The sequence below is a fragment of the Centroberyx affinis genome, unplaced genomic scaffold, assembly GCF_046629955.1.
Source record: "Centroberyx affinis isolate AG114_WGS23_722 - 3 ecotype Tasmania unplaced genomic scaffold, CSIRO-AGI_Caff_v1 ptg001131l_1, whole genome shotgun sequence".
In the NCBI taxonomy this organism is placed as follows: domain Eukaryota; kingdom Metazoa; phylum Chordata; class Actinopteri; order Beryciformes; family Berycidae; genus Centroberyx; species Centroberyx affinis.
Window position 1 is genome coordinate 255,760 of NW_027279670.1, and position 19,926 is coordinate 275,685.

At 45.5% G+C, this 19,926-nt stretch overlaps 2 protein-coding genes across 3 annotated transcripts in view; one reads left to right on the plus strand and one right to left on the minus strand.

The window, feature by feature from the left end:
• dock1 (dedicator of cytokinesis 1) overlaps nt 1-19,926 on the plus strand; it is a 172,419-nt gene that overhangs the window by 77,980 nt on the left and 74,513 nt on the right. The gene's annotated exons all lie outside the window — the stretch shown is intronic.
• On the minus strand, nt 232-14,923 carry LOC139647995 (inhibitory synaptic factor 2A). Its single transcript, XM_071524021.1, has 3 exons — nt 13,689-14,923; nt 8,134-8,205; nt 232-415 (listed from the first exon to the last, which is right to left on the minus strand). Exons 1-3 carry the CDS (start codon nt 14,921-14,923, stop codon nt 232-234), a joined length of 1,491 nt encoding a protein of 496 aa, XP_071380122.1.

Below are 19,926 nucleotides of genomic sequence, written 5' to 3' on the forward strand. Positions count from 1 at the left end.
TTCCACGGGATCCACGCTTGTTTTCCATGACGCATCCTGTCATCTCTGAGTCCGGGTTCAGTATCCAATAGCGGAGCTCTCCGTTACAACTGGTTTGCCAGGTCTACCAAAAAAAAAAAAAAAACAGGATTCTGTTTGTGACTCAGAAAAAACAAAACAAAAACCGATAGATAACGAGACAGATGCATAAATCCTGGGCATCAGTAGTAGGGGGGGGTTGGTCCTGTGTTCTCACAGGAACCAAAGTTTCCAGCGTGCGTGCTTCTTGGAGTCGGCTTTGGACTTGCGTTTGGGGGTGGAGGTGAAGGCCTCCTGGGGGTAAGGCAGGGGGGAGAAGTGGGCGTCGTCTGTCGGGCACAGCCTCTTCATCAGCGGCTGCAGCTTGTCCTCCTGCTGCTTGAAGTCCAGCTCCACACTGCAGCGAGAGATAGAGAGACACACAATGAGCTCTACAGGGGCTCTCTACCGGCAATAGCTCATTTTATTTGGCATGCAGATATTAAAACCACCTTGTCCAGATGCTGCTGCGTGCAGAATATTCCCTCATTCCTCCTCTCCCTACTTTGACATTGAAAACACGGAGGAGATATTACGCCACTTTAATGCACATTTCTTTTTTCTCCCTTCACGCCTCTTTTGATCTTGTCGTATTAGACTGCAACCCCCCCCCCCAGTCCTGTTAGTCATATATTAAGTATCTACTCCATGGCCTGTTCTCACTTGACCCTCTGGACAGGCATCTTTCACAGCACTGCTCAGCCTGCTAGAGTGACCTACATTCCCCTCTCTTATTTCATCCTTACTCCCAGTCAAATCTTCCAATTCCGACTGTTTTTGGATTGCATCTGGCAGCCTACTTTGGCTGCATTCTTATCGTGATTCATAAGAGAGAGGGAAGCCCATTAGTATGTTGTTTTCCATTGAAGAGCGGCGGGTCACTGGAGGGAGGTTGAACCGAGGATCATTTGCTTTCCTAAAACTGAGATCAGAGGACGGATATTGATGTGAGCCTTTCAGAACTTTAGTTTGTACCAAGTTGCTTTGATCCCCGCACAATATTACAACATCAGCAAAAGGCAACGGAGATGCTGGATGCTTAAGTACGTGGGACTCTTTCACACACACACACACACACACACACACACACACACACACACGCACAAACACACAATCTCTTCCCTCCTAGTGTACACTAGGTTTCCCCAGGGTGCTAGGGGATTTATCAGGACGAGCCATCATTCACATGTGGTGTAATCCCACGCCCGCGCCCATCTGACTCCTATGTTCGGCTAAGTGAAACTCAGATTAGAGCCTCAGCCGTGGCAAGTGTAGAGGGACCTTAATCTGCTAAAGCTTCCTCTAGCCACTACCCTGAGTCAGGTTGTGTGTGTGTGTGGGGGGGGGGGGGTGAGGGGGGGGCACTCAGGCGGACAGACAGACATACACAATGGCAGCAGGATCCAGGTCATAAATACTGCAGTGGGCCCGGCTAGACGCTGCTGTTAACCGCCGTGAACCACTGTAAGAGATTATGCAGTGCCCAAGTCAGCTGGGCAGCAGGCTGCCTGCTATGATTGGAATACAAAGCATCTGTTATGATCGCCTCTTGCTCACTGCAAAAGCGGTCTTTCATCACCCATTGTTGTATTCATTATTTTGTACATCAGATGTTGTCCTGGATTAACACTAATACATCCTTGCAAGCTGAATCACTGAGAGGCTTAGGAATCCAAAGGGCTCAAAGGGCTATATTGTTGCATTCAAGCATTCAATTTAGGGATCAGAGGCTAGGTTTTCAAATATAGAATAGAATAGAATGGAATGGAATAGAATGTAAAAAGAGTGGATGTTGGTCACTACAGGCATTCCACCTGAGCTCAGATTATTTATGTCTGTTTTAGCACACTGCAGCTCAAAGCACAACCCAGGAATGTCCAGGGCATCCAACTTAAGTTTGTCATAATAAAATACAACAGGTTTTATTATGTAAGCCAATGCTTTTGGCATTGATTAGAACCGAATAGACGTGTGGGTCTTTGACAGTGAGTCAAGTGAGTGTGGGTGCTGAAGCAGACACTCAGCACTTTGCATTTGTTTGACTCAGGCCTTTACACAGAGCCAAGAACAGTGCAGCTATTAGCATTAATCATGGGGTACAGGCTGTTAATATACTGGCATAAATCCACTCCTATTTGTGTGAGGCCCTGTGTGTGTGTGTGTGTGTGTGTGTGTGTGTGTGTGTGTGTGTTTGTGTGTGTGCACGCACGTGTGCATATGTTTGCATGTGCGTATCAGAGTGCGCAGCAAGCAAGTTAAAGCTCATGACAAATACTAATATCTTCTGAAGTCAAACTCACTCAAAATTACCAGGCCTTTACAGCTTGAATTTCTGTAGTAACCCGACATCAAAAGATTCTATGATCAGTGACTGTGTATCTGTGTGAGTGCAATGTGCAGCAGTGTCATTAGCAAAGCAGCATGCGCTGTGCTTCACTGTGCCTGTTTCATCTCACTTAAAGATGACTTCATTTGGAGCCTTTAATTACTACTGCGTAACAGCTTTGAGAGACGGATCTCCCTACCTATTTGGACATCTTTGTGTTGTGGAAGTGCTGTAGCTTTCATGTGAGCCATGTTCCTGACACACATGCACACACACACACACACACCCACACACACATTATTGGTGTGATCATTTATTAGAACAGTGTGCTCATTTATGCTGGAGGAACATACATTATGTGCTGATGAATAACACTTAAGTCTTGGTTTTTGATCAGATGTACATTGCATCGTGTGTCCTGGTTATTTTGTTCCCTGAAGCCCAGTTATGAACCATAGCGTCCACTGTCTCCTGAGTAAAGGTCACACTGACATCCGGGCGACCTGGTGGGGTGTCCACTGTGGGCTAGGATTCATGCTACGTACTCACAACATTGTGAGTTTGAATCTGCACCACGACCTTTGTTGCACGTCATTTCCTCCCTCTCTGCCGCGTTTCCCGTCAGTCTGCACGCTACACTGTCCCGTCAATGCCATAAAAATGATGTTCAAAAAAAGTTCACGTCATATGAAGCCATCATGCACTAACCCCTGCTTCACCTCTCAATTTCTGGAGGGGATGTTACCTTTATCAGACATTTACATTCCTCATCTGACACATGTTTACACTCCATTTAAATTGCTTATCCCATTTGCGATGGGGTATGTGACGTCAGCTGTTATTTCGCTAGAATCCGTTTTAGTGCCCTTTATAGTTCACCTGCTACCTGTGTTAGTGCACTGTCACAGTATTTTTCTCTCCCAAATCTCAATAGATGTATTACAGTCAGGCTAAATCCTTAAACACACACACATAAACACACAGAGATCCTCAGCGTACATATTTGAACAATCCATAGATTTATGATACTGAGACCACCGCGCTCGCTCTAGTAGCTGTTTGTCATTTCGCCACCTTCGATCTGATGATGAGTTATTTTGCGATAAGCCGGATGTGTTCCTTAATGTCATGTGCTACTATCTTATCAACAGCATGGCTCTCAATGCATCAGGAGAATCACACAAAGCATAAGCAAAGAGGCCCGTGGCTTGGGAACGGCAAGCAGGGGAAACTTGCGTGTCACTGAAAAGCGACAGAAAATCATCATCTTTTTTTCTGCACAGCCTCATTAGACAAAAAAGAGCGAAGTGAAAAGATAATCATCCCGTCTTTGAAACGTACTCAAAAGGCCTTTTAATGAAAGATTTATTAGTCTCTACCCGGCCCAGTTATCAGCATCTCCTCATGAAACTGTCATGGGCCCTGCCGTGTCGGTCTGCTCGCATGGCGATGCTCTCATTTTGATTTTTGCTGAAAGCGAAAAGTGAGCGTTGTTGGCATTTTCCTCTCCCCTAGCTGCGAGTCCCCTGAGTGAGTTGTTGGATTGGAACAAATTGAAGAAGGCACTTTGGACTTTGTCAGTCTTTAACCTCTCTCTCTCTCTCTCTTGTTCTAACTCTCGCTTCCTCTCTCTCTCTCTCTCTCTCGTTCATGCACTCCAAAAAGTGCATATACAAGAAAAGAAACTAGTGCATTTGCCCTGCCATGCCCAACTTCTCTCTCTCCCCCATCTCCCACTCATTCATCTCCATACACACCTCTCACCCCACCTTCACCCCACTTTAAACATCCTGTGGGCCTTTATCTGTCTTTCTGTCTCTCTCCTCCTCTCTCTATCTGCCTGTTTCACATTCTCACCCCCTCCCTCTCTCTCCTTCTCCTTCTCTCTTATCTTATCCTGGCTATGCATGTGCTCTCCTGACTGTCCCTGCCGTCCCCTGACGGTGTCTGTCCTACCGAGGATCACTCTCGTAACTATGGTAACCGGCTTGCCACCATGGTGGAAAACATCATTATGCTTGCACAAAAAGAGATATCTTCCCCCCGCAAAGTAGTGTGGTAGGACAGCCTAGCTGCTCAGTAATTTCCATATGTTATAATATAATCAGCTCTTCAGCCTTTAGCAACGCTTAATTGATTTTCATAGCCTCCCTCAATAGATTTGAGATTTTTCCTCCGTTGGTTTTTCACTATCCATTTTCGCTGTGCAGTGTTATTCAAAGAATAGTTTATCATCAGATAGTTAGTTTAATGATCAGCTGCAGTTTGCCGTTTCTAATGACATGTTGGACTGATGGGAAATAGCTGTCGCCCATTGTGAACAATGGTGTCCTGCAATGATGGAGCCCTCCCCAATCTACTCCCTTGATCACAACCACTTAAATCTATCTCCCTGTTTGATCAGCACATTAGCCCATATCAATGCACTGTGAGGAAAATGAGATTACAGGGTTTCTGGGTGAACAATGCGTCAAGACGCATCATGACTTAATGCTGTGGTCTTGAAATAAATTGAATGCATTTCAAATCCCCTGTAATGCCCAGCTTTTCTGCACCGTTCTCTCTCCCTCACTTTCTTTCTCTTTATCCTCTCTCTCTTTCTCTTGCTCTCTCTAACTCTTTTTTTTTTCAACCTCCCCTCTCCCTTCCTTTCTCGATACCAGATATTACATCACCTGGCAAAATGGAATGAATTGCAATAATCTTTTCATCCCTTTTTTCTCCTGTTCTATTTCAATGTCATGCACATTGGATTAAGCATTACATTCCCAAGTTCATTTGAACGCACACTGTTAGCTGTTAGAGAGAGATAACGTATTCTGGAGAGAGAGAGAGGGAGAGAGAGAGAGAGAGAGAGTGAAAGACAGAGAGTTCAAGATAGTTGAAAATGAGGAAAGTGGAACCACATTAGAAGGTCGAGAGACTACAGCAGCTTTGTGTATTCTGTTTGATGTCCATGCCCAAAGGCTAGAGTACAGTATTCATCTGGCGCTGTTGCTATGCTAAGGTTGGGCTACAACATCAAGCCTAATACTCCTGGACTAGATGGTTATGCTGAACGGTACACGGCTGGTTCCATACTGAGCTGCGTTAAAATGATTTATGGACCCATATGTCCACTGTGCTCATGAGACCAGCTTCATCATAAACGCAAGAGTGTAGGGGCTTGGCCCTGGCACAAAGATACACACTCGCACACACACAAACACATGCACACACACACACACACAATCCTGAGAGATACTATAGACAGCTATTCCTCCTGCGTACACTGTGTGTTCCTTCACGGCTGTACCTCCTATCTTGTGTTCCTCCACCTCCAGAGAGGTTGTTTTCATGGAGATCTATGTAATTAGATTGCTATTTAATCCTCCTGCCTGTGTGAATACAACTGCTATATTTGATTCTGTGTCCAATCAACACAATTCACCATGCCAAGCGAGTCTCTTAAAGGAGAACTCGGGTCAATTGAACGCTACATCCAGAGATTTCAAACATCTCACTTAGAGATTTTTGCCCTTTATCAAGTTGAAACCTTGCCAAGTGCTGGCACGGTTTGTCAAAAACGAGCCTCCTATTTTGTATTGAGTTTCTGTTTTTCTTTGCTTCCTCCGCAGATGAAGCGTTTCAATGGATTGTGGCAGATCTAGGAAGCCGTATCCACAGTATCGATGATAATATAGTGCCTGTTTGAAGACAGTTGTCAGTGTGTGTGTGGATGATCAGCAGAGACCAAGCCACGAGACAAATTTGACCCGACTTTGTCTGTGATATCTCTACATAATATTCACATCGCTTGTCTCTGGGGATTTTCAGACAAGAAGAAACACAGACAAGACAGACATAGTAGAACCATCACTGACGCACACTTAAAATTGGCTCAATTCAAATGGGCGTGCATAATCATAGCTTTTATAGCGGTCCACATTTTGCATATTATAAACGCTGACTGGGAACCCAAGGAATAGCAAAATTCAAATTTAACACCTTTCACACCAGTGTGATCAGTGTAGGTGCACACCAAGCTGCCAAGAATATGCCACAGCTGCTCAGACAGAAACAGTCTTGCAACGCAAACGGCTCATTTTAAAAAAAAATTTGGACTTGTCGTCACGCTGCGAATTGTGCTCACGGATTGTGTCGGCTGGTTAGCGGGTGTCTCTAGGGTATGCAGAGGCTGGGCGCAGCCGCTCTTTACTCAGGCAGGCAGAGCGGGGACGGAGGCTAGGTGGACCGGAGGAGCTGAGCCCGCTCTTCCCCGGGGCCAGATCACACAGCGTTAGCATTAAACTTAGGGATGACGAATTTATAATACCAGACTAGCTCCACATCTCCACAGTCTGTCTCACTTCATCCCATCCCCTAACCCCGCACCCAGCCTATCGCCTGTCTGTCCTTCACCCCGCGTTACCGTGCCATAATTTGACTATTTCACTTCATCTTGCCATCATTGTATTATCCTAGAAGCGCCCCTTCATTCTTTTTGAACACCCTGCGGCTATGCAGGGATTTAAACACACTCCACTTTGCGGCACCTTCCGATGAGCCTTCCCCAGCACAGACATCAAAGCGAGCAGAGCGGTGCCTTACTCCTTCATTTTTAGGAGCCGATTGTAGTTTCGCCAGGGGGTTATCGGTTATTGAGAGCGGTAGATAGAGTATGATTTAAATGGCCCTTCAGAGGCAAAATGCCGACTGAGTGGGACTGCAGTGTCCACTAAAAACAGTTTTATTGATCTCCTCTCGCCCTCCTACTCTCTAAATCTCTCTTCTTTTTCCTCTCTCGCTTTTCCCTTTTGACTGTGGGAAGCATGCCTTTTCTACGCACCGAACTGAAAAACACATGCATACACACACGACACAAATACAGAGCGTGTCCGTGCAGGTCCAGCTGTTAGCGAGGAGCCCTCATGGGCCCCGCAGACTGTCAGTCCCACTGTATATCCGAAAGGAAGGCTCCCATGACAGTGTCCGAACCTGCAAGGCCCTGTCACAAGCCAGGGGCACCGACTGTGGACTTTGACCCCGCCACATACAGTTTCTCTCTCTCTCTCTCTCTCTCTCTCTCTCTCTCTCTCTCTCTCTCTCTCTCTCTCTCTCTCTCTCTCTCTCTCTCTCTCTCTCTCTCTCTCTCTCTCTCTCTCTCTCTGTCACACACACACACACACACACAGAAGGAAACGCAGGCAGTAAAGCTTTTACACACGCACACATCCACACAAGAAAAGAAATGTACCGCTAAGGACTTAGGACTCGCGTCTATACCAGCCGAGTCGTGTTATAATTGAGCTGAACTTGAGCATATGTGGAGGCTCAGTTGGCTTGGCAACAGCACACCGTGATGATATTTCATGATGTTTTGATTTAAATTAATTTCACCTTTCCTGCCCCCATGCTCTCTCTCTCTCATTCTGTATTTCCTCCATACTTTTCACAAGTGCGCCCTTTTGTCTCTCAATAGTGCTAAACCTCCGCCCGCCAAGTGCCCTTCAGCGGATGGAGGGGGCGGATTGAGGGAGGGAGAGGAGAGCGAGACAGAGACGGATATAGACGGAGAGAGAGCGTGGCGTGCGAATGTCACACGTCTCTGTGTGCTCATTAACAGGATCCACATTAGTCTTGCATCCCCTGCCCCCCCTTCCCTCTCTCCCCTCTCCCTTCACCCCCCTCTCCACCTGTCCACTCTTTCCCCAAGGAGAAAGGACAGGGCACATTTGGATCATTGTCTTTAAAGAGGAATGGCCACTAACCTGTAAATAATGCATGCGCTGTTCCGACATGTGTCACAGTTGGCCGTGTCCTGTCCGGTTCGATAGGAGAGGCTGTGGGGAAGATAAGAGTCGTGAATGAGTAATTACAGGACTTGTTTAGCTGCTCCCCTCACCACCTTCCTTTCTCATCTTGTTTGTCATCCCTCGTTAGCGGGGGCCGAAGCAAACGAGGGCAAGGAGGAGTCACGCTGCCCTCATGAGCGGCCTGTGTCCGGCGGCCAGGGCGGGGGGGGGCGCAGTGTTGGCCATTAGCTGAGGTTTGGCTGATTGGAGATCAGATAAGGCAGCGATACACAGGGCAACTTTCTGGGCTAAGTTGAAAAGTAGTGTTGCCCCAGGAGTTGTCTCAGCATCGTTGCATTAACTACCAAGAACTTCTTGTTGTCAGGTAGAAGAGATAAAAGAGATATTTACTCTTGGACTTAATTCATTCTTGCCTGTTGGTGTTATATATTGTCCAAAAATTGCCTAGTATAATAGCCTTTAGACTCACACTAGAGAAATCACATCATGCCTCCTTCCATTCTATTAACGATGGCATTGCGAAGCATTGGAGTGGTCTTCAGTACTCAAAATGGGCTCGGGTCATTTGCGTAACTTCAAAACTAGGTAGATGAATTGTATTTAATTAGAATCTGTTGGAGATAAAATGTGTTTTGTTTTATGACAACCCATTTGATGTCAGTCTGATATTGATTCTCAACCAATTCACATTCAAACCAATCAATATCCTATTCTGTATGTCCTTATTTGATTTTATCATCCACTGTCTCTGAGATGAACTGCTGTCCTGAGCTATGATCTTATTATAGCTCCCTATCCCTCCAGGGGCAGCTAAACACAAGGTGACGTCCCTGAATTGAACAATTTGGTTACATGCTTCAAAGGCTCAATGGCTTTCTTATTGGATTAGCATGTGGTAATGTGAATATAGATTGACAGTAAGTGCCTCTCCTCGTAATTAATGGCATATTACCATGGACATACTGTGGACTCACTTCACTAAGCACATGGACCAGAAATCAATCCTCTGCCTGTTGGCTTTTACGGTTATGACCCACGCTGATCACTTTTTGTTAAATGTGAGATGGGATGTAATGCTGTTAAAGTAAACAATTGCTGCATCAACAGAAAGCAGTCTTGCAAACCCAGAAATGTACAGTTATGAAGGTTATGAGTTCTGAAATCCTCACAGAAATAACTACAGTCAAGATGCCAGGCTTCTTGGAGCTGTTATTTTCCAAGGCAATGCCCTTTATCCACCACTCTCCCCTTCATTATCAGGCAGCTACACAGAGTGAGCAGCTCCACTGGAGCAGTACAGGTCAGCTGCCTTGCTCAAGGACACCTGGCAGTATTTGTAAGACGAGAGAGCATTAGTTATTGACTTTCTCTGCCCAGGATCAATCTCCCAACCTCTGTCTGTGAGCTGATATCACTCTCTTCAAGTTCCACATCACCTTGATAGCAAGGAATGATGAGGAGTATGCTGTATGTTAACAAATGAATAACATCACACAGCAAGGGTTGTTAAGATTGTAGGTTTGAACACACACCCAGACACACATACACACAGCCGCTACAGCCACTGGTTGCCTCCCCCCATTGTAGTTGACGTGTTTCCAGATAGTTCCCGTTTCGTGTGTGTGCTGCAGCAGAGACGTGTTTCAGTTCTCTCTCTCTCTCCTCAGGCACTCGTGTCACGTTGCTAGAACTGAGCAGCGTCGAAGCGCCAATAAAAATTAAAACGCTGACATAAATCCCCCCCTTTCCCCGTCTGCACTTTCTTTGCTATATTCACTTGACAGTTATATTAGGGGTGTTGATACCAATATTGTTATTAGGGCGTGAGGTGGGGGGGGGGGGGGGGGCAGAGAAGAGGATGAGTGTGGCCATATGGCTTTTATAGGTAAGGGAAATATTCGGCTTTTCGGCCAAGGGGCTCCGGTGTAATTAAGGGGTTTGTCGGCGAAGCCCGGCGGACGCCAGCGGAGAGGAAGTGACCCCCCATAATGCAGCGCAGCGGAGGAAGGTCAAGCCCGCCTTCACTTTCAACCCAGATGAGCGGATCGATAAGCGCTGATGGGGTGTGCAGGCAACTGGATCGCGTCCTTTCAACAACTCTCTCTTATTCTCTGTATCTCTCGCCCTCACGCTGTCTAGATCTCTTTCTCCCTCCATCTCTCTTACCCCCCCACCCCCCACCCCCCGCCTCTCCCTCTCAGACGGAGTTGATAAGAGAAAATAAGAGAGCCGAGCTCATTTCGGCAGGCCTCCCGCGGGAGAGCGAAGCCAAAAGTGCCATTAACAGTATATTTATACACCCTCCCCCCCCCTGCTGCTACAAGGTGAGCTCTCCAAAAGGTCACTGAGTGGGTGGGAGTCCAAAGGCATAAAAACATGCGCACATACACACACACACACAGTATTAATAGACAGACTGGCAACAAGTCCTCATGAGTGTGATTAATTAGGGCAAGGCTACTAACACTGGCTGATGATGCAGCAAATTTATTCCCGGACTTTCTGCTGTTGGATGCAACCGATGATGTACTCTATAAATGCATCGCACCCTTCACGCTGCATATTATGCCCTGGGCACAGCTGTACTCGAGGGATGTGTGTGTGTGTGTGTGTGTGTGTGTGTGTGTGTGCATGGTATGAGAGGACATCAGCGCCTGATCTTGACCAGGCTCCCTGAGGCTGCCAGGAGACAACAACTTTCCTCAAAGGCGAGTCGTGTCCTCTAACCTCCCTTCTTCACAGCCACTTGGCAAGAGCTGCTCATATAATCTGGAAATAGCGGGTTGGCACTGGAGAGTTCGAATAATACAATAACCAAGGGAGAAGAGGCCTCACCCTCTCTCTCTCTCTTTCTCTCTCTCTCTTTTTTTTTTCATTGTTTTGCTTTCTCGCTCGCTTCTCCTCTTTCTCCCTCTCTCTCCTTCCTTTTTCTCCCTCTCTTTTTCTCTTTCCTTCTCTCTCACACTTGCTCTCTCCCTCTCCAGGTCATGCAGATCAGGGGAACTGTGTGGGAAACCAATTTAAGGATCATGGAAAAATGGAGGCAGCTGACCTTGTGGCAGATCTCTAGATGAAATCTTGGCCGTTTTGAACTGTGCTACTACAGTATATTGTAACATAAATCAATGGAAGATTCCAATCATTTTCATAAACAGCACTGAGACACAGGTTATTTTTCATTTCTTCCATTTTTCCCCATGTTATTGTGTTTTGGACACGGCACATTAGGCATGGAATTTCGTTTTGCGTCTGAAGGGTGTGTCATGCACACATGCCTACTGATGAATGCACAAGGCATTGCATTTCATTACATGAAAAATGAATGTCATATAACATAAACAGTAATATAACAGATGTAATTGCACTCACAATTCACCTATAGCCCGTGGGCGCTCCTATTTGTTGGGCCGGTGACATTTCTGTAACGGGAGAATGGAGCTAATGTAGTGTGACAAAGGCAGCATTAGAATTTCTGCTTGGCTCGCTAAAAATTCCACTCTGGAAATTGGAAACATGTACAGTAAGAAGAAGACTGTGTTAATAAAGAAAAGTAGAAGTGCGTTCGGCCTCAGATGGATTACAAGAGGCTTATGTTGCTCAGTGAGTTATATGAAATTTAGGCTTTTATAATAACCGTATAGCACATGACTCTGCTATCGAAGTGATTGTTCCTTGCAGTATATGAGCAGATGACCCTGTAAAACACTAGTCACTAATCATTCTCAATGAATTTGTTTAAGTTTAAAAAGTAATTAAATTAAAAATTAGTTTTAATCACCCACTGGATGGGTACAGAAGGCCATATGGTGTGTGCAAACATCATTATGACTCAACCAGTCATGACTGTGGCGAGTTCTCTTACATTCTCCTCTCCTCTGTACTGTCCTTTTTCCCTCTCCTCTCCTCTCCTCTCCTCCGCCTGCCACTATTCCACACATCTGATAAGGCAGATGTGCCAGGCAACGCATAGGAGACGGCTTCCCATGCAGCACCACATGTCCGCTTACTTTTTCACTCGCAGCCCAATTTTATGAGTTTGGTGATAAGGAGATTAAGGTTGCCTCGTGAAAGGTTGAGGGGAGGATAATTGGCTTTTTAGATGGTGTAAACTCTGATGGTTGGAAGATCTATTCCTTGCTCAAACCCCGTTGGAGAAGAGTTTCAACCTGCTCTCCAGTCAAGTTGATAGTGAGAGTCGGCCCGATTATCAGCTTGACAGGTGAGAGTGTGTGTGTGCGTTTGTTTGTGTGTGTGTCTGTGTGTGTGTGTTATTCCCACAGGTTTTGGACCAGGTTGGTATCTGATGTTGATTATTTGGATTCTCTCACTCTGTACCTCACAGTACTGGTCAAAACAGATAGGGATCTGAACGCCGAGCCTCAGCAATTCACTCAACTAATTGGCCATTTTGTTTGTCTCATCCCTTTGGATAGACAATCCTCTACTTCAGCTGGCTAGATGCTATCTGGAGCCCCTTTTGTATATACTCAATTTCCATCAGACAGCAAATGGCTTTTTCACAGGCTGTGGCTTTTTCAAAGGCCTTGGATTCACTAGATTAACATTACGTTGCACAGTTGGATAAGGCCAACTGCCAAATGTCTAGTTTAGTATTTCGCTTAAGGGGCAAAAAACATGAATGTATCATTCCCATGTCTTTCTTAGAATGGGGATTCCAGTTTCAGTCTCATATTCCTTCAATTCCCATATAAGACCATAGCTCAGATCTGACTGTTGGTATTCATATTAACTATAAAGCAAACTCCTGAGTCATTATATCAAGAATTTATTTAATAGATATTACCCCAAAAAGAATATTAATTGCTCACATATGGTAGTGTTTTCAGTTCAGTGGAGTTTTCATCAATGGGCAGGATCATTCATCGTTCATTGAGCCGATTCCATTCAAAACTAGCGAGAATATCTCAGCTGTCTCCTAACCTTGGGTTTGTGATTAAAGGCTACATCCTGAGTGGCAGTGTTTCATACCACGGGTCATCAAACCACTCGGGCCAAATTGAGCGAGATGATTGGCCCATACATTAGTTCTGCAGTGGCTCTGCTATGATATCTGGGGGGAAATCATCACAAAAGGACACTGTGCTCTAATAGCACTGTGGGGCACATCCAGGTGAAAGCAACACCGTCCCAGATACATTGAGAGTGTATCCCCCAAACCCCAAGATTACATTTAACAATCCTTCCTCTATGGGCTGTTCAATAGAGGCTCTACTGAAGAGCAGTCACACATGCAGAAGTACTGTGTTGCTACACATCAAGAGGACACTTGCCCTGCTCATGCTGAATTATAATGTGTTCACTGTCTCTGATGTTTCCTTCACTTAAACCTGTGATTAGACCATGTTATCTCAACACATAGAGTTATGACATCTCTTAGGGGTTTTAGTTATTTTGACATGGGTAAGTTAGAATTATCACAGTAATTCTTCCAATAGGCACATACTAATGCAAACCAGTTTAAAGCACAGGCCTTAAGTGAGATGTCTTACCCTTCTCTGTGGGCCTCACCCTTCTCCAGTTCCTGGATGACCCCCAGCAGCACCTTGATGGTCTCTTGGCTGGAGCTGATCAGGTTCTCCATGGCCTGGAGCTGTGCTTTAACATCCCCCTCCTGAGTCACAGGCACTATTTGCTTACAGGCTTCCCCTGAACCTGGGTCCGCTGGTGCCCCCCCAGCCTCCCCAGCTCCGCAGGGCGACAGAGGCTCCTCCATGCCTCGTAGAGGCTGGGCAGACAACTGTCCCGCGTGGCACTGTGCCTGCGTCGTACAGCCTCCACTGGAACGTGGCAGCGTCTGAGACTGCAGCCCGTTGAGCTGCAGGCCTTTCTTACGCTTGCTCTGCACAGACGGACTGTCCAGGCACTCCACCTGCGTGAGGGAGTTCCAGGCGATGGGGCCTGTAACCTTGGAGGCCCTGTCCGGCAGGGTCCGGGACGAGCCCTCCTCCAGATTCAGCAGCTGCCTCTTGGCCAAGCGGTCTGTATCGGCCTCCCTGTGTTGTAATCCTGTCCTGGGTTTGGACGGGACACTGCAGAGCTGGTACTCCGCCTGTGCTCTGGCTCCGCTTCCTCTAGGTGTGTCTGGAAGGCAGTCTGTGTCCGCAGAGCAGCTGAGCAGCAGAGCGTCAGAGCACAGGCCGTCAGGTGCAGTGTGCTGCTCCACTGTGGCAATGCACTCATTAGTATGGAGCAGAGCCCTGGTCCTCCGGACTCCGCTCCCTCCGCAGGCTCCCTCCTCCTCCTCCTCATCTAAACCCTGCTCAGCAGCCTTGGACTGCTTCACCTCCATGACAAAACCGTTGTTCTGACCTTTATAAGTTTCCACCGATGCCACGTGTTTAAAGGTGTGGCCTTTCTTGCGTTCAAAAGGGAAGGTCTGATAGCGTTTCTTCAGGTCGGGGGACGTCTGCACACCCGTGCTCTTTGTGACGTTGGGGATGGATCTGCGAGCGGGGACGGTCATGTACTTGCGGTACGCCACTTTGTACGAGACGGGCTTGCCAGCCTTCCCTGCTGCCTGCAGCGCCGCCTCCCTTTGCTCGTTCTGTGCCTCGCAGATGTCCTTGAAACGCACTTGCAGGGCCTTGTTTCTCTTCCTCACCTGTCGGCTGGCTTCCAGGGAATACTTCACCTCCAACGCCAGTGAGGTGGAGGGCGAGGGCGCCGCCTCTGAGTCAGACTCAGAGTTGGTGAGCATGCATTTGCCGCCCTCCTTGCTCACCATGGTTCCTGAGAGGCATGGAGAGAGACATTGTGTTAATCACTGGTAATGAATGGCTCAGACAAAGACCCTGGTCTGACTATTATATCCCACACCACAGAACACATGCTCTATAAGCTCTGGGAGAAGGGAGGAACCTGGGCAATTATTGAATGAATATCATTAAAAAGTGCTATTATTGGACATATATCATTATGCATGCCATAAGCATAGCAAGTACAAATATTAAATGAGCAGATTTATATTATTGAAGAAAATTATTACATCTAACCTCCCTCCATAATAATTAGAGAACGTATATAATATTATTTCTCTACACGTGAAATAGAAGACATAATGATTTCATGCAGGAGGTCTGAAGTTTCCATATGTGTGTATCTTTTACCCTTGGAATGAAAACCCTTCCATCTGTTATTGCCAGTTGGCTATGGTCTTTTATGCTTGCCAATCCTTCTGCTTTTATTTACTGGAAAGCTGCAAGGGTTAGGGTTTTAGTATGCCCTAAAAAATAATCCTAACAGATTTCCATGATGCCTTTAATCTTCTCTCTGTGAAACCAATGACACCAATTTTAGAAGTCTTCTCACTCATTTATCAGTGCCAGTTAATGCATCTTTCATCACCAACTCCTCCTCCTCCTCACCCACTTTTTAAGTTGATGAGTGCGTGCATCTCAGTTTGTATGGGAGCTTTTGCAGTGGCCATCAGTCACTTGGCGATGTATTACCACTGACTGCACTCACTAACATGCATAGTCAGTCACACATTTGCAAGCACACTGAGTCAAAAAGTAGCAGTATAGAATATGCCTGAGGTCCACAGTTTACTGCTGTGATTCATCACGTTCAGCACAAATCTTTAGTGTCTGATCTTTCCCTTTTACAGTTGATAATTAAATGAAAGCTAAATGGTGTGTATTGTTTGTATACGCGCACCCCTGTGGCATGCATATATGTGGAGTTTGTTCTTATTCTATTTTTTAAATGAACAGAGAAAGAGATAAAGACATAAAAAATGAAATGGGGACAATACTTGCAAACAGACAAACTTTGGTCAGAGCACTGTACAGCAACCCCCTAAGGACAAACTTCCTAAGCAGAGAGAATCAATTATCTTTCCCCACCACAACAGGTACGGTAGCTGCATCACGACTCTGCAGTTTGCCTCTGAGGCTCTGACAGATATATAATTCTCCTCCTGCCTGCTGATTTACAATAAGCAAACACTCCACGCGCTCATATAGATGCTGAATCAGATAGGACAATTATCCTTCTCAGCTTATCTGCCATGACTGCTCACTGTCAAGAGGGAATGACTTCCTATTTAAAACCTGCCTGTTTATTTACCTAGGAGCAATGGAGTGGACGTCTTGTCTCTCCATCCCCTCTATCAAATTATGAGCCTAGCTCTGTATTATTAAATTAAAGCATGCTGGGCATCCCGGCCTGTCAGTAGAGTGATGGCCGCCTGCCTCTGTCTGCAGGAGGCTTTCGCCTGTCTTAACAATCTAACACACACACACACACACAGGCTTGAAACACACACATACATGCATGCACACAAACAGATGCACACAGTAAAGTAGAGCTCTTGCATTGTGGCCTTGAGCTGTGGGGAAGACACCTCCTCAAGCCAATGTAAGTCCAAATAGTGCCCAGTAATAGCATAGTGCAAACACTGGCTGAGAGCTGCCCAGCATGCCCGTTCAGAGAGGTTGGACATGGCAGCCTTCTGCTGTGCAGGCAGATGTGTGTTTGTGTCTCAACACACAGGTGATCACAGACCAAGTGACCATGCAATACAATGCAATGCAATGTGTATGTTCCAATGGAAACTCAGTTTGCAAGGCCAACGCATAATACACACTTTCATACATGCATAATACACTGAATCATGTGCAGCAGTGGACAACATACAATACATTCTCATGTTAACAGAAAATTCACAAGTTAACAGCATTCACACTTAGCACAGTCAGTGTAATTATACACATAAAAAGGCCAGGGCAGGAGCAAAAAAGTGTACAATGTAGTTATCAGTGGAAACACAAAGGAACAACATTTGACCATAAAGGTCAGCACCTTGCATTGTGCGCATGTAATCACTCCTGTCCCTCTCGCCATTAAGTTGATTGAGCTGTGAGAGCATCGTGAGAAGCAACCATGGAATTACGTAACAGACAGAATCAGGGTTGTGTATGGCACAATCCAATAAATTAATTTTCCAATTATTGCCCCAGCTATACAGCACTTGAGGTAGGGCTGGGCAATATATCGATATTATATCGATATCGTGATATGAGACTAGATATCGTCTTAGATTTTGGATATTGTAATATCGTGATATGGCATAAGTGTTGTCTTTTCCTGGTTTTAAAGGGTTCATTACAGTAAAGTGATGTCATTTTCTCAACTGACCAGACTGTTCTAGCTGTTCTATTATTTGCCTTTACCCACTTAGTCATTATATCCACATTACTAATGATTATATATCAAAAATCTCATTGTGTAAATATTTTGCGATGGCACCAATAGTCATCCCTACAATATTGTCACAATATCCATATCGAGGTATTTGGTCAAAAATATTGTGATATTTGATTTTGTCCATATTGCCCAGCCCTACTTACAACTGAACATTTAGCCCACTTCGTAGAAAATACAGAGATATATATCGTGTATCGTCATTCAGCCTAAAAATACCGAGATATGATTTTCGGTCCATATCGCCCAGCCCTAACTTGAGGCATTTGGAATGAACACAGCGTCAGAGATATTTTTTTCCTTCTAACTCTCTGTGTCTTTGTGGCGTTTATGCGGCTGCCTAGGCTATTATCTATTCACCAGCATGGCCATGCTCTTCTGGTCCATCACTCTCAATGTCCTCTCCATGTTTGCTCAATGGATGACATTTTGAATAAGAGATTAAACTGTTACCCTGCTTCCACTCTCCAAATGAGGTCAGTGTTGACTGTGTGAATACTTCCAGGTTATAAACGGAGCCCAGAATCAAACATTGCAATTCACTATGATGTCCAAATTTACATCCAATTATACTTTATAATGAAAGCGACCACCATATTACATATCATCAGATAGTGGAACATTCATTCATTCAATTCAGTTTTTCGGTGCAAACAGCCACAGCCATTTTGAGGCACACACTAGGCAACAATATTTCCTCTCCCCATCCCCTCCCTTCTACTCTCCCTGCCTTAAACACAAGCCGCAGAATACATACAGTTTCATGGTATTGTATCATGTCCTAATTTAAGTCTGATCCCTTTTGACGTATCAGCACTGCAGGGTGAATGATGTGTCCCGGGCTCCACAGATCGGATTTGTTATCCATTGGGTTTGGGCCTAGGCGACTGCAGCAGCATCCCGTATCTCGCCTCGGGCTGTGACACCACCCCCCGGCCTCTTGCATAAACAGCGTGACTCATCACGCAAGGCCATGACAACTGCCCCTGTTTAGGGTGGCCCTGATTCTTTTTTTAGGGGCAAGTTAGTGAAGTGAACTGACCCACTATTGCTACCCAATAGGAGAGACCAAAAACAGCCCCCACAGAAGTCAATCTGCGCATGGCAAGCTCGTGTTCACATCTGACCTTCTTTTAGAGGCGCAGGCCGTCATCCTGGCACTACGGGTGTTTAGGTCAGATGTAGGGATTTGACTTGGCCACACATTGTTCTATCCACTAAGAACAACATGCACTAACCAAACAAGTGCATTTCTGCCGTGATGAATGGACACAAGAGCCTGTTGAGCACCGCGGCCTCTTGGGAAGGTTTTCTCTGCTAAATCACCCATTCTTTGAAACTCCAGAATCCTGCAAGGACAATCCAGAATACTGCAGCAATGTAATTCATTATCCTTTAATGGAAGCGGTCATGATGCTCAGAGTACGTGCTCATTTAATGCAATGTACCTTGAATGAGTAAATGGGTCCACATTACTTGTGTTATTTTGAAAAGTGGTGATTTCTATGAGTCAGCAGTTCTGTGAATGGCAGTTGCCTAATTGAACTTTTGGTCGCTGGAGGTAAAACCTTAAGAGGTAGAGACTTCAGTGTCTGGCTCAACCTGGGGTTTTAATGTTTACCATGACTTCAAGCCTGACTACTTTTGTATTATCGCTTCTGCTCCACCAAAGGGAAAATTCATTAATACGTGGATCACAAACCCAGTGAATTCATCACCCTGGAAATATGGCCCTACATATCAATTAACACCGCCGACCTCGACAGCCTTTCTCTTTAAACATTTAAAGCATTGATTCATGAGTGTAATTTCCAGTACCTAAATTTTCACTCTCACATTACTCAATACTTTGCTTAATTTATACTCAGTGAATGTTTCAGCTGTTTGATCGACAGCTTACCGAAAAGATACCGCAATCATAAGCTGCTCAGTCACATATGCCCGGTACCGCCCTATTCAAATAAAGCAGTGACATCCTTTTAGATGCCATTTGCCACAATTATGGGGTAGATGGTGTGCTTGGGCCGAAACTCTCTTATTTCAAGGTCCTTGCCCTCTCAAAATGCACAATGACAGCTTGGCTCTGTGTGTTATTTACTGAGTGAAATCACAGGAAAATATATGCAGCCAGCATTGTGTTTTTCCATTAGAGACAAAGTGGGCCTGAAGTCTGCCCTTGCGCTATGTGATCAACGGCAAATTCCTGCTCTCTGATTGCTACAGTTTTACATTATTGCGGCTCAGCATGGCCTCAGATGCTGCCTGAACAAATGAGTACGGCAGTATCATCACACTCATGGAAGTGCCAAGCCCCACTGTAATCCAGCTTTATCTACTCTTGTTTTGTTTTCCCCTCTCCTCTCCTCTGTCAGCTTCTGCTCATAATTACACGGGGCTTAGTAGTGTTTTGAAAAGTCTTTGATCTGTCTCTTAAGAGCACATTGATTATACAGTAAAAAGATATGGAGGCTCGTACTTTAGCTTAGATTGTGTCGTTAAGGTCAGTCGGTGTGGGTTTATTTT